Source organism: Phascolarctos cinereus, unplaced genomic scaffold (assembly GCF_003287225.1).
Source record: "Phascolarctos cinereus isolate Bilbo 61053 unplaced genomic scaffold, phaCin_HiC Scaffold_2;HRSCAF=192, whole genome shotgun sequence".
Classification (NCBI taxonomy): Eukaryota; Metazoa; Chordata; class Mammalia; order Diprotodontia; family Phascolarctidae; genus Phascolarctos; species Phascolarctos cinereus.
This window is the reverse complement of record NW_027555625.1, coordinates 312155073-312180833: the sequence shown is the minus strand read 5'-3', so window position 1 is coordinate 312180833 and position 25761 is coordinate 312155073. Positions and strand designations below refer to the sequence as shown.

The following is a 25761-nucleotide window of genomic DNA, read 5'->3' as shown; positions in this document are numbered from 1 at the left end:
GTCTGGGCTATGCCCTGCGAGCAGGGAGCAATAAGAAGCCATATAAACTGAGTGAAAATTTGGAACATTTACAGCAGTGGGTTCTCCCCAGGAGCCGCATCTGGCATTTGAGAGACTTAGAAAGTTAGAAGGGTCACTGATACCATAATCAGGAAGACAAGACAACTGATGTGTACATTAGAAAGGCAGCAGCTGTTGCAAATAACCCTGACAAGGGCATCAGCCTCTTTTTTTCCTTCCTTCCTCTCTTTCTTTCTTTCTTTCTTTCTTTCCTTTCTTCCTTTCTTCCTTCCTTTCTTTCTTTCTCCTCCTCCTCTCTTTTGTTCTTTCATTCTTTCTTTCTCCCTTCCTACTCCTTTCTTTTCTTTCTTTCTTCCTTTCATCCTTTTCTTTCTTCTTTCTTTCCTCCTCTTTCTTTCCTTGCTTCTTTCTTTTTCTCTCTCCCTTCCCCCCTCCTTCTCTTCTTTCTTCTCTCTGTCTGTCTGTCTCTCTCTCTCTCTCTCTCTCTCTTCCTTTCTGTCTCTCCCTCCCCCCTTCCTCCCATCACAAGGGCTACTTATTGGCCCAAACCCATTCTGATCAACCACAGGCGTTTTGACCTGCTTTGTTTCCAGTTTGGGCTGGCTTATCTCTCCTTAGGACACTTGGTGGCCCTTGCTCCTTGGGGCTCATCATATTACTGCAGATGCTGGATTGGCTTACTCCACTGCAGCTGAAAACTTGAGCTTGAAAGGTCCAACAGTTCAACCTCCCTAGTAGCTGGGCTTACTGAGTCACTACACCCTGCCTCTCACCCATTCTTAGCTTGCTTATAAAACCGAAGCTAGCCCAGACTGCTGGGCTGGTATTTTTAAACAGGCCCTCATACTGCAGAGCTAATTATATTATCAGAAAGAGAGCAAAATGAAACCTTTGTGTGGTTTGGAAAAAGAAAAGGTTCTGGAGAGTTATTTGGATGGGAATTCTCTGTGTGTCTAAACTTGTGTTTCTACTAAATATGTCTCTGGAGATTCTCATGCAGCAGACTGTACTGCAAGTGACTGGAGTTCTCCAGATACAACATATATGAAAGAGCTTTGTGATGGTAACTCTGTCATAAGGTTCATAGTGGACCATGGCATCTTTACTTAGGCCTTCTGGGTCTTTCCTTATGCTCTCAGATGTGCCTGTGTCAAAGATTGCAGGACCACACATTTCATAAATTAATTCTGATAGCTAGAAGTATTGTCATTTCATTATAGACTCCCTACACCTTCATTTCGTGCAGTTTTTCAAGCATAAGTAAATATCACCCCAGTGGTTCATGCTATATCTCCCTATCTCAAGACATTGTCACAGGGAAAGCCTTTTGCAGACCTTGAAGCACCATGTGCATATAAATTATTCCTATGGTTATTTCACTTCTTTTCTTCTACTTGGATCTTTCTTGTTGACTTAGTTTCCCTGCACATAGGACAAGAGGAGGATGACATGTAGAGCTAGAATGGTGGAAACAATAGGAAAGACACAGCTTGGAGAACACTGATTCTCAGTGACACTTGATGTGATTGAGAGGAGATAGGCCAGAGCTGACGAGAGATGCCAGAGAATTCCTCTTGGTCCTGTCCTCAGGACCACTAAACAATTCATCTCAGTTTTGGGGAGGTGAGGCCTCTTTCCCTAATGGAACACTGAACTAGGAAGTTGCTCATTGGGACCTCCAGGAAAGCAATGTATCCTAAGAACCCTTGGGCCTTCAAATTACACCATGCTCTCTACTTGCAAACCTCCAAGTTTACAAGGTGCTTTCCCATGCATGTCTCATTTGATTCTCAAAATAGGCAGGACAGCTCTTCTTATCTTCATCAGAGAGGATGAAGATAGCTTCCTATGATCCTCAGATGAGGAAACAGAGCGAGACCCGAAGTTTTAAGCAACTGGCCCAAGTCAGTTGTGAAGGGCGGGACAGGAACCCAGGTCTCTGGCATCCTCTTGTAGCAATCTTCCTATGACCCTACCCTGTCCCTTGGTCTAATCTTGCCTCACCCTCATTCACACGTTTCAAAGGGTCGGATGCTTTAGAAGCAAAATGGAACAAGTGGGAGTAACCAGGGAGAAAAAGAAAGGTCGGTGCTCCTGTCTGGATTCAAGCAATGGGTCACATGAGGGTAGGTGCATAAGGGAGAGGCCTGAACTTCAGCTACGACAGGCAGAGCACATGGGCTGGAAATAGCGACAGGCCTCAGCTCCTGCCTATGTCTGTAGCCCCGAATTAGAGAGTAAGTAGCTGAGGGGATAAAGGCAGGAAGCTGTAAGAGGTTACAACAGAGCTCAGTTTCCTCCCTCTAGCTTTAGTTCCTTAGCCGCAGTGAAGTAAAACCCAGAAAGAGGAAGCACCAAAATGCAGGCTGCAAACCTGCACTTGAGAGGGAGAGGTGGGGGCAGGGGGGATTTGCTCAGCCTGCCAGGCAATGCCACATAGAATCATAGGATTTCAAGCAGAAGGGACCCTCGCTTCACAGATGATTAAAGGAAGGCCAAGGAAGCTCCATGACTTGCCCAGAGTCACACAAGTCCCTAAGCAATTGAGTCAGATTTGAACTAGCTTCTCTGACATCAACTCCAACTCTTATGTGCTCGTTCTCCAGCCTAATTCCCAAAGCACTTTTCACTGTTGTTATTTGATCTCACAGAGTTCTCAGACAACCATGTGAGAGAGGGGTGGGTACATATTATTATCTGCTTTACATTCAGAGAAATGAAGTGACTGATGAGTTAGTAGCAAAGCTGGGATGAGAACCCAGGCTTGCTGGATCACAATTCATTGTTCTTTCTAGTAGGCAGCTGGGTGGTTCAGTGGATAGAGCACTAAACCAGGAGTCAGGAAGACCTGAGTTGAAATCCATCCTCAGGTGACTTAACTGCTATCTGCCTCAGTTTCCTAGCTATACAATGGGGACAATAATAGCACCTACCTTAGAGGATCAGATGAGATATTTGTAAAACACTTTGCAAATCTTCAGGTGCTATAGAAACAATGGTCACCATCATACCACACTACCTGCTCAGATTTAGAGAAGCAATACCCTTTCTGAGAGCAGACTTGCACTAGGCAGGTCACTTTCCTCTCTAAAGAATCAGTGATGCTCCCTGTGCTTGGATCAGCCGTGGTCAACAATGATCTCAATTCAGTACCTTGGCTCCTAGCCGCAGCTGGTCAATGGTGTTCTCAGCCTCTGCATATTTGGTGAGCAGTCTGTGGTAGTCCTCCTGCGGGGAAAGGCAACACAGTTGGACATCTATTAGCCTGGGCATCAAATGGAATAGCCATGTGACGGGATTCTGTCTCTTACATCACCTTAGAATGATGCTCCCTGAGTAATTACACAATAAATGGCACACCAAGGCCATGCTAATGGATACTGACCATCCCCCAATTCTTTAAATTTCACTGTGGTTTCATTTGCACGAAGAGTTTCCAGTAAGGAACTCCTACCCAAGCAGACTGGCTTCCACTCTGCAATTTATGGTCTCAGATTGCTGACTGGGACATTGAGAGATGAAATGATCTGCCCACAGTCACACAGACATGATAATATGAGTTAGAGACAGTACCTGAATCCAGGTCTTTCTGACACAAAGGTCACTTCTCTACTGCTCTCAATTACGAAATAATGCTTTAGCCATTCCTCACCATTTGTTTTTCCTTCTGTTTATTTCATTTGTTTAGTGGTTGTAAAATGGGTCCCATGGGAACCAAATGAACACATACCCAAATGGCTGTGATTGGATCTCAAGTTAAATGTTAACTGTTTCAAGTCATGATCATTAAGTAACATGTACGTATCCAATTTATAATGTTTGTACTTATGTTGGAGTCATGGAAGGGTAGAGATGGAAGGAACCCGAGAGGTGCCTTCCACTCAGCCTCAGACCTTCACGTCAAGGGCAGGCAAGCATGGGGACCCTGAGATTCCTCTGGCAATGGAGCTGCCTCGCAGTGACCAGGGAGCCAGAAGTGGTTTACCTGCAACTGCTGTACTAGTTCTGTTGCCTGCTGAGGTGTCTTGAATTCCTTGGGCACTTTGGCCCCAGCGTAGGAAGGAAGAGAAGCTTTCTGAGGGGAGTTGTCCCCACTGCTGAGCAGTACCTCCCGGACAATCTCAGCAGGGGACTTGAAGACCAGAGGTCTCGTGGGACCTTGGGACTGCCTGGAGTGGTTCTTTCCCTTGGGAGGGTGGTAGCTCTCTTCAGCTTTAGGAAACCGTACTCTGGGCTCCACCTTGGAGAAATCAGGCAATGGGTAGTTCAGCTGCCCCCGGCCATACTTGGAGACTTCAGAGGGGGAGTGGGCAGGCACATTGACCCCTTTCTTGGGAGCCCCGGATAGGTTCAGCCTCTTTGGGGTGCTCCTCTTTGGGGGGCTGAAGAGGCAGAACGAACCACTGAATTGTGAACGAAGCGCTGCAGGGGATGGCTTCTTTGACTTTTGAATTTGGTCCAAGGGCTGGGTTCCTCCCCACCGAAAAGGAGAATTGGACTCCTCCCTCCCAAATTTACTGTGGGGCATCTGGGTTTTAGAATTGGGCAAGTCCTGAGAGGTTGCAGACCCTGTGTGGTTGACAGCTCCCATAAGGCTACCAGGCTTCTCTTCATAAGAAGCATCAGAGTTCATTTTGCCATTAGCACTTGGGGTATGCTGCAGTTCCTCTGGGGACAAAGAGCTTAGGAAGTGACTCTGAAAGGATTCAGTTGGGGTAATTCTTGGATGGCTATCACCCAAAGATGAAGCTGCCTCTGATTCTGAGGGGTACTCTGAGCTGTCACCAAACCGACCAATACTCTCAGGAATGCTGTCTGCTGATCCCACGGAACCTGGTCTCAGGTTATGCCCAGTGGGGGCATTGATGGGTAGTTCAAGCTGTCACCAGACTGACCGATACTCTCAGAAATGCTGTCTGCTGATCCCACAGAACCTGGTCTTGGGTAATGCCCAGTGGGGGTATTGGTGGGGTACAGGATAAAGTCATATTGGCCTGAGACCTTGTCCTCCTCTTGGCTATAACGCGACCCTTCAGATTCATGCTGAGCCTCTTCCAGACTTGTGGGGCTGATGCTGTAGTCAGAGCTGAACCGGCGCTTATACACACGCTGCAGGCAGCCTCTACTGGGGCACTCAGTTCTCTGCGATTCTAGGAAATCCCTGGTGTCTCTGCGAAGTCCATCTTCAGCCATGTCCTGCTGATGGTCTTGCTGAGGGGACCCATAAAGAGAAGAGGTGGAATTTCCTTGGCTCTCTACATCCAGTTCATTTTCATCATCTGGAATAACAGTAATGACATGCATTATCAGAGTGTTTTAAGGTTTACAAAATGTTTCCCTTACAATGGCCCTGTAAGGTAGGCAGCGTGAGTACTATTATTCCCATTTTACAGATGAGGAAACTGAGTCTGAGAAAGAGGTTAAGGGTCTTTCCCTGACTTATAAGTGGTATTAGAGCCAGGACATGAAAAGAGGTCTTCTTATCCCAAGTTTAGTGTTATGACTAAACTGCCTTGCTGCACTGGGCCTCAGTTTTCTCCTCCAGAAAGTGAAGATAATGAGGCAACCCCTCAGCATATAACAAGATATTCTTGGTGAATGGCTGTAGACCATTAAAAATAGAGGAAACCTAAGACATTAATGCATCGAAGTCCCTCACTTTAAAGACAAGGAAACTAAAGCCCAGAAAAAAATATGACTTGCCTATGGGTTACATAGCCACTTAGTTAGAGCCAAGAGGCTTCACCTTTCAGGTTAAGAAGTTAATGGCACTGAACTGGCCATATTTGGTATAGTGATGAAAGAGGCCCAGAAAAGGAACAGAGTGGGCAAGGGAGGTCACTAGGGTCTCTTCATTTCAATGGTGTCACTCTAGGCTTAGAGGGGGGTGCCGTGACTTTTCTTCTCAGCACCGTTCCTTCAAGGGAGACATAATGAAAGAGGAATTTTGATGCCTACAAAGAAACCTCCCTTCGAGAAAAATTCAATATATGAAAATATTTATTTACCTAATAACAATAACTGATTTTTTTTTTGCTGTGTTTCAAAGCTTATGAGTGCTTTACATACACAGTTTCATTTGAGGCTTCTATCACCCAGGGTTGTGCTAGAACCAGTTTGTATTGACTCTCAAAAGCTGATTGTTAAATTTTTAGTGTGAACATTTATACCTTGGAAATCAGAAAATGCTACACATCAGGTTGGACTTCTTGTCTTGTTGGTCGTCTAGACTTAAGAAAGTGATGGAGAAAATGTTAATAATAATGCAAAGGAAACTTAAAATTGTGTTGCACATATATTTTTTTGAGAGCTAGCTGCTAAAACATTTACCAGTATACTTCTGCCAATACCTCACTGAGGCAGGTACTACAGATAATAATATCCCCAACAGGCTCAGAGAGATTAAGTGATTTGCCTGGGGCCACACAGCTAGTGTCAGAGGAAGTTATCTAAACCCAAGTTGTCCTGATTCCAAGCCCATAGCTCACTCATTCAGGGATCTCTTAAGGAATCCTATGATTAACACCATTCCTAGGGAGCTGGAGCAGTGGCGACTGGATGGCAGATGCCTTTGCTTACAGAGTAGTCACTGGCATATCTTTCTCCTTAAAGTAAAGAAAACAAAACCCCTAACTACCTAAAAGAAAAAAAAATATTTTAAGTAGAGAACTAAATCGTGAGACATAAGGACAAGAGACAGGAGATTTGGATAGGGATAGCATGGGAACTTGACAGGTACTGGAGGTATGATTTCCCTGGAATAGGGAACTCTCAAGTAAGGAAACTCCTTCTACCAATTCAGGCTGGCACCTTTTTTCTGCCATTTATATCTTATAGAGTTGCCTAGAGCACTAACAGTTCAAGTGACTCGCCCAGAGTCACAAAACTTGTATGTGTCAGAGGTAGGATTTGAACCCAAGTCTTCCCAGACCCAAGGCCAGCTCTCTAACCATTATGCAGCCCAGAAATAGAAGCAATGTAAATCTTGGGCAAATGAAAGGCAGTTCTAGTTTGCTCAGTAAGAAGTCAATTTATAGAACCCAATTATCTCCATTCAGTTCAACAAATATTTATTAAATGTGCAGGGTACCTGCCCACATACAAGGCAGTAGGAGCTGGAGAGACACTCAGCATGCTCTGTCCCTCAAAGAGCTTACATTCTTCTGCAGGGGATGCGACATATGAAGAGAAGTAAATACAAAGTAGAAACGAAAGACAGCTGGGCATAGTAGACAGAGAGTCGGCCTACGAGGAATGATGACCCAGGTTCAAGATCTACCTTAGACGTAGGCTGACTGTGTTACTCTGAGCAAGTTACTTAGTCTCTTGGCGTTCTAGGCAGCCCTTTAAAACTACAAGTTACCAAAAGAGTTGCTAGTCTACACTGGCAGAAGGAGATCCCTATTTCAATGAAAATCGCAGATCTGGACCAAAACCAAAAGTGATTTCAAGAGGGAGAGAGAGCTCTAGGTGGGGGCATAAAGAAAGGCCTTGGAGAGGAGACGGCTTTTTAAGCTGTGCTTTTCCACCACCCAAGAGGTGGAATTATAAAATGTTAGCAATAGAAGAGACCCAAGTATGTAGAATTATGAAACATCAGGCCTGGAAAGAGGCCTTCAGAATCTTCTCATCGGGTACTTCCCACCCCAAATTATACCTTGGATAGCAAAATGTTTAAATTCTCTACCGAAGATTCTCCCACCTTTCACAGGTAAGTGACTTGGAGCTGCTCAGGGACTGGGAGCTATCAAGGAGAGAAGGTCATGGGTGGGCATGGTAGGGCCAGAGTGGGAAAAGTAAGAATTTTTTAAAAATTCAGTAATTTTAAGAATTAAGGATTTTTGAGAGCAAAAAGTCTTGTGTATCCATACAACTTTGTCATCATCAGAGTAATAGCTAACATCTATACAGCACTTTAAGGTTTGCGAAGCACTTTACATAATCTCATTTGATCTTCACCACAATCCATTTTGCAGATGAGGAAACTGAGGCTGAGAGAGGTTAAATAACTTAGCCAGAGGCACACAGGAAGTATGTATCTGAGGTGCAAGTGGAATCTCAGGTGTTCCTGACTCCATATCCAACTGTTTCCACTATACCATTTTCATGGCCATCATGGACTTGTACCAATTCATGGAACTGGAAGTTTAAGAAACCCTGGTGTGGCCCAGACTCCTCATTTTACAGGTGGGAAAACTGAGGCCTAGAGTAGGGAAGGCATCCATCACCCATGGTTCCAAGATGGCAAATCTGGCATTAGAAACTAGACTTCAGGGGTGGGGAACCCGTGCTTGAGGCCACATGTGGCCTTCTACGTCCTTGGGTGTGGCCTTTGACTGAGTCCAAGTTTGACGGAACAAATCCTTTTATTGAGGGGGTTTGTTCTTCAAAGTTTGGATTCAGTCACATGGCTGCACTTGAGGACCTAGAGGGTCACATATGGCCTTGAGGCTGCAGGTTCCCCACCTCTGAGTCCTAGCTTTTCCAAACTCCCAGGCTCTTTCCCCTACAGCATGCTCTTTTTCAAAACTCCTTGAAGAATAAAATAAACAAAAGAAAAAGAGAGAAGAAGGTGAGTTGAGAGCAAGAAAGGGAATGATGAAAGGGAGTAAACACAAGGCTGAACCTAAGTAGCCTAAAGGCCTCACACTTTTCTGGGCCTTCTTCCTGCCAGGTAGGCTCTCCCTGGTATCAAGTTCTTCCCTCCTGGGGCCGGCCTGAAAATGGTCACAGGAGGCAGCTGCAAGTGTGGATCAGCTCCCAGGACTGACTTTATCACTCTCCACTTGGAGCAGCTGAAGACACAGACTCCTCTGTCACGGGCCATGACGTCAGTTGAGAGTATTCAGTGGCCAAATGGCTTTTATTCTATCATTTTCAGATGCTGTGGAAGGCAGTGTTGGAGAGCTCCAGGCAGGAATCCTAACTGTACAAACCCTGCTCCAAAGATCAGACTACTTAATTCCCCAATCCCAGACCACCACTGGAACTTGCTGCAAGGGAGCTTAAAGACCAGCTAGTCCAGTGGTTCTCAAAGTATACTAGAGGAACCCTGACAGTCCCCAAGATCCTTTCAGGGGGTCCTCAATGTCAAGGCTATTTTCATAATAATAACATGTTTTAATTTCTAATTTGGTAATTATTGATAGATATAACCATACAAACAAAAGCTCTTGGGGAAGGCCAAAAAGTTTAAGAACTACTGGTCTAATCTGACTCCTTTACTTTAAAGATAGAGAGAAATCCCCTGAGAAGTGAGGTGACTTTTCCACTCCTGCAAGCTGAGTCAGTCTGAGAACAGGGGGTTTGGAGGCATGGGCCCCCTTTTTTGACTCTCAGTCCAGTACTCTCTCACTATTCCACAATGTCTCCAGACATACCCTTTGAAAGATTTTGTTCTGCCTTTAATGAGGGAATCTCTAAGATATTAAGGAGTAAAATGGGGTGAGGAAAGAGAAAGACCTTGAGAGAAACTGTATGCAGGGAAGAAAGGGTTAAGTCTGCAGCCAGGGTAGAGAGCTGAGATCTTAGATTCAGAGCTTGAAGGCATCTGAAAGGTCACTGTTTCCTCATTTTATGGATGAGGAAACTGAGGCCCAGAAGGTATAAATAATTTGTCCGTAAGTATCAGAGCCAGGGTTCAGACTCAGGTCCTCTGATTCCACGTACAGCTCTCCTTCCATGGCACCTTCCTGCTGGTGCTGGAGCTCAGCACCTCTCTGTCATTTGGCCTTTCCTGGTATCTGCAGTATTTAGCACAGTGTCTGTAAGTGCTTAGAAATAAATGCTTCCTGGCAGTTGGCCTGGCTTTCCTCCCAGCCCCCTTAAGAGGCAGCCTGCCTGTAGCCCAAGTCACACACTAGCTTCTCAGGCCCTGCAGCTCCCTGGAGACCCCTTTCTCTCCAGAAATAGTTGTGTACTGACCTTTCTCAACTCTCATAATCATGAGCCCTGCCCAGCCTCCAAGTACCCATAAAGCTGAATGAATTCAAATGTTCTATCTGAAAACATCTAGAGCAGTGGTAGGGAACCGTGCTGCCTCAAGACCACATGTGGCTCTCTAGGTCCTCAAGTGCTGCCCTTTGATTGAATTGGATTCCTCTTAATAAAAGGATTTGTTCTGTGAAACTTGGACGCAGTCAAAAGGCTGCACCCAAGGACCTTGAAGGCCACATGTGGCCTGGATGCTGCAGGTCCCCCACCCCTGCACCTAGAGCATCAAATTGGCCCAGCATCTTAACATGGGTGTGACTGACAGGAGCACTCAGTCTACAAAGACTTAGGTGTGGACTTTTCTCCATATGGGGAAAAAATGTGTTAGATGAAGGGGCCCCAGGAGGCCAACTAGAGAGTCAGGTTTTCTTTTTTTTTTCCCAATGTGGTTTCTCAGTTGCCATCTACCCAATCACAAGGGCCCAGGAGTGTAAAAAGGGGAACTTCCTGTCACTTGGGATGAGTCACCCTGGGTAGAAATCTCACTTTGAGTACAAGGAGTAGAGCATCAGTCATCTGTGGTCACCCTCTCATTTACAGGGTCCTACAAGTCCTCAGGACTCACATCTGCTCCAAGACACGGGCGTGGCCTGTCCTTTATGTGTTCATTGATAAGTCATCAACCAAGACCCTTGGCACCATGGACGTATAGCCCTGGCATATCATCATAGTGAAGTGATGGGGCTACTATTACCTATCTCAGCTAGCCCCATCTCTTCTAGTTATCTTGTAAAGTACAGCTACTCAGGTCTCCCACAGAAGGCAAAAAAATTTTCTTTTTCTTTCATAGCCCTGTGTTTTCTACTTCTCCTTAGAGCATAATAATCCAATATTTACTTTTACATAAAGAATCATTTTCAGAGAAATTTCACATCTATTATCTCATTTGATCCTCAAAATCTTTGTAGAAGTCAGCCTAAGATTCAAAGCTATGTGACCTTGGACAGGTTCTTTTATCCCTTTGGGCCACCGTTTCTTCATCTATAAAATGAGAGGGCTGAATTATGTGATTTTTAAGGTCCTATTTAGCTCAAAATCCTCTACAAAAAAGGGTTATTTGGTCCTATTTGATAGATGTGGAAAGTGAGACTCAGAGAATTAAAGTGACTGTCCAAGGTCACACAGTTAGTTAGTGGTAAAGCCTGGACCAGAACACAGAATTCGACTCCTAATTAGCAAGTCTTCAACCACATTTGCTGGTACCTGAGTCATTTTGAGTCCCAGAGGACACAGAGTAGAGACACCACCTGTTTATCCAACAATAAATACTCTTACAAGCCATCCGCTGTCCCACAACAAACACACAATCTACATGAGAGGTACCATACTCAAGGGCCACACTCTATTCACAGCAAGACTCAATGATTTTATAAGACCAAATGAGAATCCAAGAAATGCTGAACTTTCCTATACAATAATGGAAGCTAAGAACTCAGTAAACCCTGAGTCCAATACCACAGTGCTCAACCTCATTCAGCTCACCAACCCAAAGACACTGTGGAGCTCTACAGAAGAAATCCCCTATGCACATAACTTCCCACTGCACCCAAAGAATATTATGTCACAACTGGAGAAAGATCACCCTGATGGTGGAGCGTGCGATGACATAGCAGGGGAAAGGCCATGAGAAATCTGTTTTTCAGCTGGGCTGAGTGCAGGGAGAGGCCAGGCTGCTAGGCAAAGGATACAAAGAACCCTGGAAAAGGGCTTTAGGGTACCTACCTCCTACCCCACACCTCCTCTAAGCCCCTACCATCAGCCCTGCTCTGACTCAATTAAGTCAAAGCAGTTTCACTCGAGAAGGGAAGAAATGGCTCTGCCCACTGCTCCTCTCCCTTGGGTTCATGAGGCTCAAACCACAAGAAGCCAATGGGGCCAAAGCAGACTCAGAATGGAAACTCAGGACTCAATCTCAAGAAGTCTCAAGCCATGGCCCTTCTAATTGACTGCGTTAGACTTGTTCCACCCTTTGCTTCTTGGGTCAGAGGGAACATGCTGCAGCCAGAGCTCGTTTGCTGTGTATAGCTATGGCTCTGCTATGGGTTAGCTTCTCCTGAATCACAAACATTTCACCCTGGCCCAACCCCACTCGTCCACCCTTCCAGCCAGGACACTGGTGTCTCATGACTACAGCCTGCCTGGCTGCATCCCCATTAGCAGAACTGCCTAGTCTCTGGATGCTGATGTAACCTCTAGAAATTCCTAGCCCTTCTCCCATTCCTTCCAGGAGCTCAGCAACTCCCACCACTAGTGTGTGCACTGGTAGGAAGGAGAGGAGAAGGAGCAGCAGCACATCGAGACGAAGGGTTACATATATTGATCACCCAATTGCTATATAATTCCTGACTTACTGTCTTCCTTCAGAGACTGGCTCTGCTTTTCCTCTCTATTCTTTCAGTTTGTTTTTTATTCAACCAGCCAAAAGGACTGCACCCCTCAACTGCCCCGCCCCACTCCGTGCTCACCACTTTCTGTCCAGGACAGACCTGAGGACTCCCCAGTCGGGTCCAGGTCTCAGGAGACTTCGGCTTTTCTTTGTTCTAACTTGCTCTGCCTCCCTCCCTCCATCTCTCTCGGGTTCCCTGGCACACTTCCAGGTCGTTTTGTCAGCGAGGCAAAGGAGCCCTCACAGACCCACATCTCTGCCCCTCAACCCCTTCCCCGCCCCCTGCCTTTTCTTCACAAGCTGAGCAGGAAGCGCACAGGCAAGATTTCCTACAAGTTTTCGTCAGAGAGCGAGAAGGGTGTCTGTGTGTGTATATGAGTGAGCAACTTAGAGATCTTAACCCCTTAGAGACCTTTTATGGGTCTCTCACAGGCTGGGAAAAGAACCAGAGCAGTATAGCACATTAGATCTGAAAAGGACCTTAGAACATTAGAATGTTAGAGCATAAAACACAGAATGTTGGAGCAGGAGAGGCCCTTAGAGACCAATCTAGTTCAAATCCCTCATTTTACAGATGGGCAAACAGAGCAGAGAGGGAAGTGACTTTGCTTAAGGCTGCACATCAAGTGGGCACAACTGGAAGGTAGTTTGGTGGTAGTAGAAAGACACTGAAATTTGGAGTCAGAGGAGCTGGGTTCAAATTCTGTCTCTGCTACTTAACTACCTGTGTGACCTTAGACAAGTCACTTTCCCTCTCTACTTCCACTTCCTTACTTGTAAAATGACAAGTTTGGATTCAAGGATGTCTAGAGCATAGTTCTGGATTCCATAATCCTATCTGTAAGAACCTCGAAGCCCAGGGCTTTTTCCATTATACTGTGATGCATCCCCTATGGGATCTGCATAATATGGAGCCAATAAAACACAATCCAGAAAGGTAACAGGATATAGTGGACAGAAGGCAGACTTTGGAGTTAGGAAGACCTGGGTTCAGATACGTGGCTATGTGACTCTGGACAAGTCACAACCTCTGGATGCCCCAGGCAGCTTTCTAAGACCATAAGTTGCAGGTGAATTGGCAACATGAACTGCAGGAGGGAGTTTCTACATCAAGAGTTCCCCAACAAGGTTGAAATCATAGGTCCCAATTTGTACAAAAATATTTATAGCAGCTCTTTTTGTGGTCTAAAAGAATTGGAAATTGAGGGAATGCCAGTCAATTGAGGAATGGCTTATCAAGTTGTGGTATATGGTTGTGATAGAATACTATTGTTATAAGAAATAAGGAACAGGATGGTTTCAGAAAAACCTGGAAAGAGTTATATGGACTGATACAAAGTGAGAAGAACTAGGACAACATTGTACATAGTAACAGCAAGATTTGTAAGGATGATCAACTTCGAAAGACTTAGCTACTCTGATGCTATCCACTTCTAAAAAAGAGAATTGATGAATTCTGAGTACAGATTGAAGCACACTTTTTTTTTACTTTATTTTTTCTTAGAAGGATTTTAGGGGGGGTGTTTTCTTTTGCAAAATGGCTAATATGGAAATATGTTTTATATGATTTCATATGTATACTTAATATCATATTGCTTGCTGTCTAAAGAGGTACAGGAGGGGCAGGAAAGAGGGAAAAAATTTGGAACTCAAAAAAAATTTTAAATGAATGTTAAAAAATGTTTGCACATAACTGGGAAATATTTAATGAAATAAATTAAAATGTATTTTAAGAAAAGAAATCAAAGGACCTGACTTCTTACCCAACAACAACAAAAATTACATTTGTACCCATTCTTCCTCATCCCCAACCTATTCTATGGCTACAAAGGGGCTCTGCTTTAAAGCTTTAATTTAGAGTTCCCATAGCCTTTTAATTAAAAGCATTCTGGAGCTTTGCTAGTCCAAGGGCTGGACTGAGGTGGGAGTAGGGATGGGGATGGAGAAGAAGAGGAAAGAGCTTCCCTGACTCCTCCATTGGGACCATATAGATATTTTTCTGAAGCCTGGAGGAAGAAAGGATGAAGCATTTTGCAGCTTCCTTGACCCAAGTTGAATCACATCCCTGTTCTGCACCACCAACTCAACGTTCTCCAGGTATTTTTAGCTATGCTGAGCCCAGAATAATGGGGTTCAGCATCATGAGTTGTACATCATAGGGATCAATATGAACATAGCCTATAGATTTATATCCATGTGTGAATTGTCTTCTCCATTGTCAATTCTTTCCCCACCCACCCATCTCCTCCACATTGTCCCCCCCTCCAGCAAGCCAAAGGACCAGAGATCTAAAACAGGAAGGGATCTCAGAGGCCATCTCTTCTGAAGCCTTCACTTTACAGATGATGAAACTGAGGCCCTGTGAGGGTAAGTGATTTGCCTAAGGTCACAAAGTCAATAAGTGCCAAAGGTAAGATTTGAACCCAAGTCCTCTGACTCCAGAGCCTCTTTCCACTGTACCACGCTTCCTCCTAGCCAGCTGAAGCATTTGGGATCCAGCTCCTTGGTGTCTGCTTTGACTTCCTTTACCAATCAGCTCCATCCAGCCTCACCATTATCCTTTCCTCCATGCTCCTTGCTGTCTTCCTTAGCCCCCTCCAGGCAAAGTGTTTCCCCATCTAACCAGTACCTTTACCCCACCTCCTCAGGACAGAAGGCCCAGGCTTTATACAACTAGCACCTCAGGGCCTGTAGGTGATGTTCAGGCCCTGCTGAAACACCTCATGCACATTCAATTCAACTCAATAAACATTAATTAAGTGTCTATTATGTGTCAGGCACTGTGCTAAGCACTGGGGATACAAAAAGAGGCTCATGACAGTCCTTGCCCTCTAGTAGCTTATAATCTAATGAGGGACACAACATGCAAACAAAAATATACAAAGCAAGCTACATTTGGGATAAATAACTTAACAGAGGGAAGGCACTGGAATTGAGAGGGATTGGAAAAGGCTTCCTATAGGCAGCGGGATGATGTCACGACTTGTAAGTGAATTGGATTTAAGTGAGGAAGGGCTGTGCAAAGTCACCAGCCTCACTTTAGGGACTTAAAGGAAGCCAGGGAGGACATTCAATTCGACACTTTCTGACAGAGCATTTGCTATGGGCAAGATCCCACACCAGGGACTGAAGGAGATACAGGAGTGAATAAGACGTGATCTCTGAAGCCTGCTGGTCCAAAGGCTGGAATGGGGTAGGGGTAAGGGATAGGGATTGGGAAGAACAGGACAAAACTTCTGTGACCCTGTCATTGGGACCAAAAGCCCAGAGACATAAAGGATTGATCTTCCTGCAGCCTCCATGCCCCCAGTTGACCCACATCCTTGCTCCGCCCCTACTAGCTAAACATTCTCCAGGTATTTTAGCCATTCTGGGGGTTCAGCATATAATGGGGTTCTGTATCATGAGTTGTTGTGCACCTCATGAAACTTTTCAGTTTACTCAAAATTCAGGTTCCCTAACTCTGAGATGTGAGTCCTGTGATCCCACATTGTCCCCCTGTAAGCACATGGTTTAGTGGTAAGATCACTAGCTGGTTTTAGAATTCAAGGACCACCTCTGACCCTAACTAGTTGTGTGATCCTTCTTTGAGTCTCAGAGGAATAATAGTAAAATCCAGCCTCAGACACTCACCAGCTGTGTGATCCTAGGCAAGTCATTCAACTGCTGTTTGCCTCAGTTTCCTCATCTATAAAATGGAGACAAAAATAGCATCTACTTTCCAGGGTTGTTGTAAAGAGCAAGTGGTATAATGATTATAAAGCACTTAGCACAGTTCCTGACACATAGTAAGCACTACATAAATGTTAGCTATTATTAATTTTCTTCTTCTTATTATTACCTTCACAAAAAGCAATAAGGTATAGTATATAGAAAACCTGCCTCAGAGTGAGGAAGGCCAAAGCTTTAGTCCCACATCTGACACATTGCGGCTCTGAGCAAGTCCTATACCTTCTCAGTGCTCTGGGCAACCCTCTGAGGTTCTAAATTACAAATGCTCTTCTCTGCATTGGTGGAGGGAGTTTCTACATTGGAAGTTACCCAGATGGATAAAATCACCAATCTGTATCAAAAGATAAAGAAATAGTTGCACTACCTCTGTCACAAGGTTGGTGAGAGGGGCAGGTGTTTTGCAAACCATTGTCATTGCTATTGTGGGTGGTGGGGTGAGGCATGGGGGGATGGCTACTTATCCCATATAATAGAGCAAATGAGTCTGGCTTCTGCCTGCCACACAGGTGTGATGCAGAAAAGCAAGGCCAGAGGAGGAATAAATCCATCATTACCCAATAGAGGCCTTTCCCCCTCTCTTCCCCAGCCCAACAGTAGAGTTTCCTCTGGCACTAATGATGCTCAGATTCCCTCCAGTGACTTGGGCACTGCTGGGGCTATTGTGTTCTGGGCGTATCATGGCCTGACATTTCCATGAGGGGGTGATTAAAGAAAGCAGCGCTCTGCAATTAGTGATACAAGGATTACAATTGTGAAGCCCTAGCAGCCATTGAAAGTCACTGAATGAACCAGAGAGCGTCTGGAGGGGTTGGGGGAGGCTGCTAGGCCTGAGGGGACAGCTGCCTCTCCAGAGAGACTGCCAGGACCAGTTAGGATGCTTAGCTGTCAGGAAATGGCGACTGGCTTTATAAAATGAGCCTGCCAATGTTCTTGCCCAGCTATTTCATTTACCTTGGCTGGCTGAATTACTAAGAGTCCAACAACACTTCTGGCACAATGTCCCCCAGGCCTGTAACCCACTTCCTCTTTGTCTCGGCATATCACCAGTTTAGCATCTAGAAAATAAGCGTGCGTAGGGAACAGACAGCCTCGGCAAGATGCCACTTTGTGATATCAGCTCACCCCCGCCCCAGGTAGTGTGGTCTAATGGGGAACACAGGGGCCTGGGGTTAAGAAAGACCTGGGTTCAGATCCCTGCCCAGACAGTTATGACCACTGAGACCCATGGTGAGAGAGTTAACTTCTTTGAGACTCAGTTTGCTTATCAGGAAGATGAGGAAAATGCTACTTGTAAGACCTACCTCACAAGACTTTTGTGAAGAAAAATGCTTTGAATCTAAGTGCTATATAAATGGCAGTCACTACTAGAGTATTGCCTGTGAAGTCAAATGCCACACCTGTGCGATCTTGGGTAAGTCACATATGCTCTCTAGGCCCAGCTGTAAAATGATGGGGTTGCACAACATGGCCTCTTTCAGTTCTAAATTTATGATGCTATGCGCCTATGATTTTATTACCCTGTGGTATTGTTTTTCATGCCTATTGCTAAACCACTTCTGCTACCCGAAACATACATACTCTGATGCCTGGTCTCCTAGACTCTGTCTTTAGAAATCATCCCTTGATGATAAATAAGTTAAGATACCCTTGTAAACAGGTTCAAAGATTTTATCTCTAGCCTACAAAACTGGTATTGATCTCACCCATACCTCCATTGACTTTAATGAGTACCAATGCAGCCCCACCTTCCACCTACCCTCTCTCCCACTTTCAATATCTCTAGGATAAGTACAAACTTCTGGCATCCTATCCGAGAAAGTACAGACAAGAGACATGGCATTTATTTTTTGACTCCTAGACTCACTATCCAATTTCCTTCATGAGGAACCTGGATTTCTTTCTTTTTTTTTTTTTTTACTAGGAAAAAAGGTCATCCTCTGCCTCATTTCTTACCTAGTCTTAATCACTGAAAGAGCATTGCCTCACTCAAACTGAGACCTGGGAAAGACCTTAGCTTAAAAAGGCCAAGGTCTCCTACTGCATTCAAGGCCATTGCCAATCATCCTGATTATAGCTTGCCATTGGACTGAGATGGCTCTGGAGAAGAAAGTGAGGCTGGTGACTCTGCACAGCCTTCCTCACTTAAATCCAATTTATACAAATGCCATGGCATCACCTCCCTGACGTCATGGTCCTCTTCAAGAACGAAGGGCAAACAACAACAACAATTTGCCAGAGCTGAATTAATCTTCTCTTCTACACAAGACCCTACATTTGGACAGCATTTTATTTTAATAAATGACTTTGCTCAAGTTATTTTCTTTTTCAGGGATAATCCTGCCCAACTTGTTCATTTTACAGATGAACTAAGTTCTCTTCCGGTTCTGACATCCTTTGACTTCCATGACCTCGATTGTCTTACTGGATTTTGAAGTTCTATAGGATCTGGGAGTTGGAAAGGACCTCAGAAGGAATCCAGTCCAAACCACACCTGAACAGAAGAAATCCCTTCCATGAGACCCCCAACAGGTGTTCATCCAGTCCCTACTGAGAAAACTGAGACTTTCATCTGTGAAATGGGTGGGTGGATGAGGCTCTTTTGAGTGTCACCTAGAAAGCCAAGCATTCAGACAAACACCTACTGCCCTCAGGCCAGTCATGGGTCCATTAAACCATGGCATCTCCTGAAATACAGTATTGGTCCCAAGCAGGGGAGTGAGGATATGGGATCTATTACCATCTCCTCCGAATTCTGGGAGCAGGTGATAACACAGCAATGTTAATTCTAACCGCTTAATCATATGGCGGGTGAGTTTCTCTCAGAGAAACCGCCATCCTTTGCCTTCATTCCCTCCACTGGTAATGGTGCTAGACACAAAAGGACCTGTCAGCCAGATATATTCTTGCTTTGGTTCCATGTCCTAGCCCCTCCCTCTGCACATGTCCTGGGTGTAGATGAATAGTTTTTTTATCTTCCAATATTGGGCTGGTCTCTGGCGGGAGTCCAGGTGGCTGCACTAAGCAACATTGTTAAAGATGCCATCAGCCTGCGCCCTGGGAGCCCAGGGCATCCAATTTGGCAACAGAGGTTTGGCTCAGGGTTGCCAAAGACACCTGTAATGGAAAATGGTACTCACCCTGGAGTAAGAGAACACTGAGGAAGGTCAGGAATACACCTACCTGTCCAGTAGTTCTTGCCTGCATTGTCTCCTCCATTAACCCCCCCCCACCAGTCCAGGCCTTTATTACTTCACACCTAGACTACTATAATAGACTCTTAAGTACTCTCCTAGTCTCTACTAGCTCCCTCTTCAGTCTATCCTGCACAGGCCACCAGGTTCATTATCCCAAAGCATAACTATCATTCTGTGACTTCTCTGCTCAAAAACCTTTCAAGGCTGGGCTGCCCATCACCCACAAGTTTAAAAAGTCCTTGCTCCCTAACCTGGCATTTCTAAGAGCATTCATGACTGTGAAAAAGAGCACTGGTCCCTCCAAATAAGCAGGATTCCTACAACACTGATTGTGCCAGGGTGCCAGCTGGGCCAAGTTTCACAGAGTAAAAGGATGATAAAGAGGCTAGAAGAATAAACCGGGGTCCTCTGAAAGTACCAGAGTTAACTGTGTCTCTCTCACTACCCTCCCTCTCACAAAAGTAGGATTTCCCCTGATGTTCCTTTCTGGCCTTACTTTATGCCCCTCACAGCCCCTTCCCAAACTACACCCAAGGAAGTACATCTTTAACCTGATCTGGAGATCTGGAAACAGTCTTTTTTTCCCTTCTCAATAGATCAATCTTGGCTCATCCTGCACTCTGCAAATAACTAAATTGCTTTCATACTTCTAACTTCCTTTGATTTCTATGTCATTAATGCTTTTAATGGATATTCCCGGCCTTATAGGATGTCAGAGTTGGAAGGGACCTCAGAAGGCATCAAGTCTAAACCATGCCTCAACAGAAGAAATCCATTTTACAACCATTTCACCACAATCTCTTGCTTCCAGGCATGGGACCATCAGACCAAAAGCCAATATATTTAAAAGTCAGTCATTCAAATGCAATAGTACTGCTCTGGAAGAGATTTTGAATGCAAAGAATTCAGAGAAGCATGGGAAGCAGGTTCATTTAGATGAACAGATGCACAATGAAGGAAGCAGAAGCAGAAAAGCCATATACACAATGATTACCACAAAGCAAATGGAAGGAACAGTAAACATATGGAAAATAAACACTGTGTAATTATTATGACGTAGGTTGGCCCTGTAGAAGAGATGAGAAAATGCAACTCTCTCCTCCGCCAAGATGAGGAACTATGGGTAGGGAACCATGCTGATACCAGAGGATTTCAAAGTGTGGCACAGGAATCCTTGGGTGGTCCCTGAGGCCTTTTTAGAGAGTCCATGTGTTCAAAACTATTTTCATAATAATATTAAGACATCTTGATTTCTAACAGTAAATACCAATAGATACTACTCACCTAAACAAAAGCTCTTTGGAAGAGGGAGTCCTCACTAATTTTTAAGAGTATGAAAGGGGCCCTAAGACCAAACAGTTCAAGAACTGCTGACCTATACTGTCAGAATTTGCTTGATTGGGGCAGCTAGCTGGCGCAGTGGATAGAGCACTGGCCCTGGATTCAGGAGGACCTGAGTTCAAATCTGGCCTCAGACACATAACACTTACTAGCTGTGTGACCCTAGGCAAGTCACTTAACCCCATTGCCTAAAATAACAAAAAAAAAAGACTCACTTGATTGTTAGTTAGGTTTGCTGAATTGCCCCCCCCAATCTCTCTCTCCTCCTCTGTTCCTCTCTCCCCAGTCTCTGTCTGTCAGTCATTCTCTCCTCTCTCTCATTCATTCATTCATTCATTCATTGTTAAAAGGTGTGGCTTGTTGGAAAGGGTAGATGAAGTAATAAATAAGAATGAAAGATCACAATTAAAAATTTTTAAGTGTTAAAACAAATTTTAACTAAGCATCTCCTTCTTCTACATCAAACCAGCACCAGCACTGTACAGCCTAATGAAATGGGAGGTATATTGGACCTGAAGTTAAGAGACAGGGGTTCTAACGCCTGCTCTGACACCCACTAGCTACGTGACCATTGACAAATCACTTAACCTCTATGACTCTCCATTTCCTCATCTGTAAACTAGAAATAGTAAACTTGCAAGAACTACCTTGTGGGATCATTGTGAGAAAAGTGCTTTTTAAATCTAAAAAATGCTTGGTATAAATGTGAACTTACTGTAGATTGCCTGCCCTCACACTAGAGTGAAGTACCCTAGGCCAGCCCATCAGTCTCTGTATGGCATGCAATGGGTCCTACCCTACCTGTCTAATCACTCCTCCGCTAATCCCCTCAAATGAATTACCACTTTGCAGGCTTCCCAAACACCTTCTGTAAAAGTAGGGGCTTAGCCTAGATGGTTTTTAAGGTCCCTCTCAGTTCTAATCATCAAAAAGCATGTTTCACTCAATCCTCACACCTCTGAGGTGATTAGGGAGTATTATGTCCTTTCCACTATAGGAAACTGAGGCTCATAGATGTGAAACCATTGGACTGAAGTCACACGACTGGGTTTAGTGCCTGAAGAAGGACCAGAACCCAGGTCTATGATGGCCAGCCTTTTGACTGAGTCTAAGTTTTACAGAACAAATCCTTTTATTAAGGGGATTTGTTCTGTGAAGTTTGGATTCAGTCAGAGGACCACACCTGAGGACCTAGAGAGCCACACATGACCTCAAGGCCAAAAGTTTCCCACTCCTGGAACATAGGTAACCTCTGAGGTTCCATCCAGATCTAAAATGATCTAAAATCGCCTATAAGGACTTAGGAAGTGACAAGAGCTGATGAGTGTAAAGACAGTGCTTTCAGTTTACTAAAGCTTTTGTATCCATTCTCATTGGATTCTCATAGCAGAGAAACAAAAGGCAGGACAATTACTCTCCATTTAACAGATGAGAAAACTGAGGCCCCAAATTAAATGTCTTTTCAAGATCAGAGTTCATTAGAATCAAGAGATTTAGATTCTAGGCCTGGTTCTTCCTAGAAATAGAATGTTCTAAATAAAAGAAAGCTCCCCCAATAGGAAAGTTGATTTTCTAACGCCAGGACCTAGAGGCTTTAAAAATGCCTTTTCTCCCAAGTGGGAGGAATAGGAATTCAAATGGTATGTATCAATTTTCAAAGTATCATCTAGGCAAGATGACACACATCTGCTCCCAACTTTTCCAGATCTCCCTGGAAACTCTCAAAACTTGGCATCTTCCGAAGTACTCCAGTCAGCAACCCTAGAGAGCTGATGAAATCTCCTGCTTAGAAAAGGCTGAAGTTCAGAAGCAGCATGACTTAGTAGACAGAGAGCTGACCTTGTCGTCTACAAGACCTAGGTTCGAGTCCTACTTCTGAAATGCCTGATGGCTGTGTAATCCTAGGCAAACTAACTTTTCAGTGTCCCAGGATACTCTCTAAGATGACTATAAATTACAGAAAGGGTGCCTACCTGCCTAAGTAGAAGTTCCTCAGAAGATCTTGTGAAATCGTAGGTCTCTTCAAAAAAAGAAAAAAAAAGGTTTAAATGAAACCCGGGATGGAACCCTCAGGATTCTAGAATGTTAGCATTGGAAGGAATCTTAAAGACCATCTATTGTAACACTCTCATTTTACAGGTGAGGAAGTCACTTTTGCTATCTGGGCCTCAGGCTTCCCAAAGAGTCAGGCCTAGAACCTATATCTCTTGATTTCCAAGTCCAGTTTTCTTACCACTGTGCCTCTTTGTATGGCTTGTCTCCTCAGAAGACTTGATTTCTACCACCACACCAGTCATTAGATTATACTCATTTCCCCTTTTCTCTTGCTGTTGTGTGACTCTAAAAACATGCCAAACAAACTCATCTTATAACCGGACGGAGTCCCTGTGGTGATCTCCCACCACCTTTCACTATCCCATCTCAACTTAACCCCTCCCCCACCCAAAACACACACAACCCCCAGAAAAGGGTGGAAATTATTTTGGGCTCATGGAAAAGCATGAGATAGGTCAACTCACAGCTTCTTGCCTTTGGTTGCCTAGTGAGTGAGACCCACACAAACCAGGTCCCAGGCAAGTATGCCACCTCCCTGGGGGTAACCACAGCAACTCGGGCCCCAAGACACCAACCTCAGAAACAGATCCAGATCCCTGAAACCTCCTTAGAGGAACTTCCTTGGAAGGTGGGCTTGCCTGGTATATAGAGCCCCACCACAAACAATGACACTTCCTATCCAGAAAGCTTCAGGCAAATCCTTCACATGTGATTGGGGTGCATGGAAACTACTAAAGGTATTTCCTTGCCCCACTAAACCCACCCCAAGATGCATTTCAGGGACTTAAAAGTTAACCCTTTCCCATGAAGGGCTCCCAGGTACCTGTTCTTCCTGTAAATACCTCCAGATAGTCCAGTATCTATTCTCTGGGGATGTAGGGGAGAGAAAGGAAGAGAAAGAACCATGTTTTCCCCAGGGAGACAAGTTAAAAGAATTATGGAAAAATAACTTTAGAGATGAAAGGGTCCTTGGAGACAACCTAATTCAACCCTTTTACTTTTAAAGATGGATTGACTGAGGCCCAGAATGGGGAAGTCAAAGAATCGAGAGCTGGAAGGAACTTCAGGGATAATCTAGCCTAACCCTCTCCCTGTACTAATGAGAGGAAAAACTAGATGGCTTGACTACACTACTAGCAGATAGTGTGCAGGATAGTTGAACTGGGAACGCCAAGTCTTCTGACTCCGAAGTCAGGTTTCTTAGGATCAAAGAATAGAACATGAGTCCTGGAAGGAATCTTCAAGATTACCTGGTTCAACCAGTTCTTTTTACATACGAGGAAACTGAGGCTCAGAGTCGTGCTGATCCAGGACTAAGCTCTCACGCTCAGAAAAAAAAAAAAAGAAATGTTTATAGTTCTGGTACGTCCGGAGAAGAATGGGGTAGTATCAGAGGGCGGGGTACCCCGGGACGTAGTTTCTCCTCCACCCCGTTTTGCCTGCGGAGCTGGGGCCCGGCACAGAACACGCTACAGGACCAGCCCGCGCCTCCCCAGAGCTGGAGAAAGTTCCTGCAGACCGCTTTGGAGCGTGATTTCTCCCCGTCTCACCTGAGCTGCTGCAGCCGCCACCCTGATGCCAGGTGGGGATGGGCGTCATTCTTCTTCTCCAGCCTCCCAGACCGAGTGGGATGCCACGCTCCCCCGCATCCCGGGCCCCTGAAGCCGCCAGCCCAGCAACCCAGCCCAGCTCGGGGTAAAACTCTTCCCCGCCTCCTTTAGTCAATTTCCTGGAGTTAAAGCACTGCAAACAATAGTCTCCAATCTGAGAGTCGCAGCTGCTCCGGGCGGGGGGCTTGGCTCAATTTTAGCATAATTCTAGAGGTCTGACCAATGGGGTAAAGGGAACGGCCCCAGGAAGGCGGGGATTGAACCACCTCCACCAATCGAGGAGATGCATCCGTTTCTGCCCGCCCTTCATAGAATCAGGGGTGTCCGGAAAGTCTCGTCCTTCTGGAGAGGGCATTGAGGGACGCGGGTGGGAAGGCCTATTAATGGGCCTCCACGGACTGTAAGGTGGGATTTAGAGTTGGAAGGGACCTCAGATGAGCTGATAGACACTCCTTTATTTCACGGAAGAGAAAACGGGCCCAAGATCAAACAGGTAGCCAATAGGGGAGCCAGAACTCTAAATCTTTTGACTCTTAAGTCAGTTCCCTCTGCTTTCTTTTCTTTCCCCTCCCTTCTCCTATTCCCGCTAACCCGCCACTACCTTCTTTCCCCTCCCCTCCATTCCCTTCCTCTCCCATCCCCGCTACACCCCCTCCACTGCCTTCTTTCCCCTCCCCTTCACTCTCCTCCTCTTCCATCCCTGCTACACCCCCTCCACTCCCTTTTTTCCCCTCCCCTCTTCTGTTGTCTTCATCTTCGGCCTCAGTTTCCCCAATTGTAAAACGAGGGTATTAGACTCCAAGGCTCCTCCCAGTTCTGAGGACTCATGTTTTGTTGAGGCAGGAGATGAGAGTTTCCTTGTGTCTCTTCTGGGAAAATTGTCGACATCCTTCTTTTTCCCTCCGTGGCTGTTCATCTGCCAGAAGGAATCCACAGTCCTCACCGCCCTCCCTCCACCCCCTTTATTTATTCTCAGCATTTCAAACTGTGGATTTCACGAGGTGCCCAAGTCAGGGTGAGTGACCCTAGAAATATAATCTCTTTCTTCATCCCTAGGAACCGATGACCTGCTTTCACTTAACCCAGAGGCTGGGCTCTGAGACATTTTGGCAGTAGCAACTTTGAAAGCAGAACATTCTAAAGAAAAGAAAGCTCCCTCAATGGGAAGATTATTTTTCTAATGCCAGGACCTATAGGTTTTAAATTTACTTTTCCTCCAATTGTCCTCAGAGACATTAAAGGAAAAGACCCTTGAGATAACTTGGTCCAAACTCATTTTACAGAAGAGGAAACTGAGGCTGAGAGGTTAAGCATAAGCCCGAGACTAGCTCTCCCCATTTCACAGGGCTGTTGGGGAACAAGTGCTTTGTAAACTGTATATTGCTATATAAATTTGAGGTATTGGTATCATTTTTATTATCATAGAATG

At 45.1% G+C, this 25761-nt stretch overlaps 1 protein-coding gene across 1 annotated transcript in view; it reads right to left on the bottom strand.

Annotated features, from left to right (window-relative positions):
* Positions 1–24495, bottom strand: part of AKNA (AT-hook transcription factor) — a 72269-nt gene extending 47774 nt beyond the window's left edge. Inside the window, 4 exon segments of the mRNA XM_078150184.1 lie at positions 3175–3249; positions 4007–4887; positions 4890–5300; positions 24273–24495. Of these exon segments, the coding sequence (XP_078006310.1) occupies positions 3175–3249; positions 4007–4887; positions 4890–5300; positions 24273–24321 (1416 nt within the window). The 5' untranslated portion in view covers positions 24322–24495.
* Positions 24496–25761: the final 1266 nt, after the last annotated feature.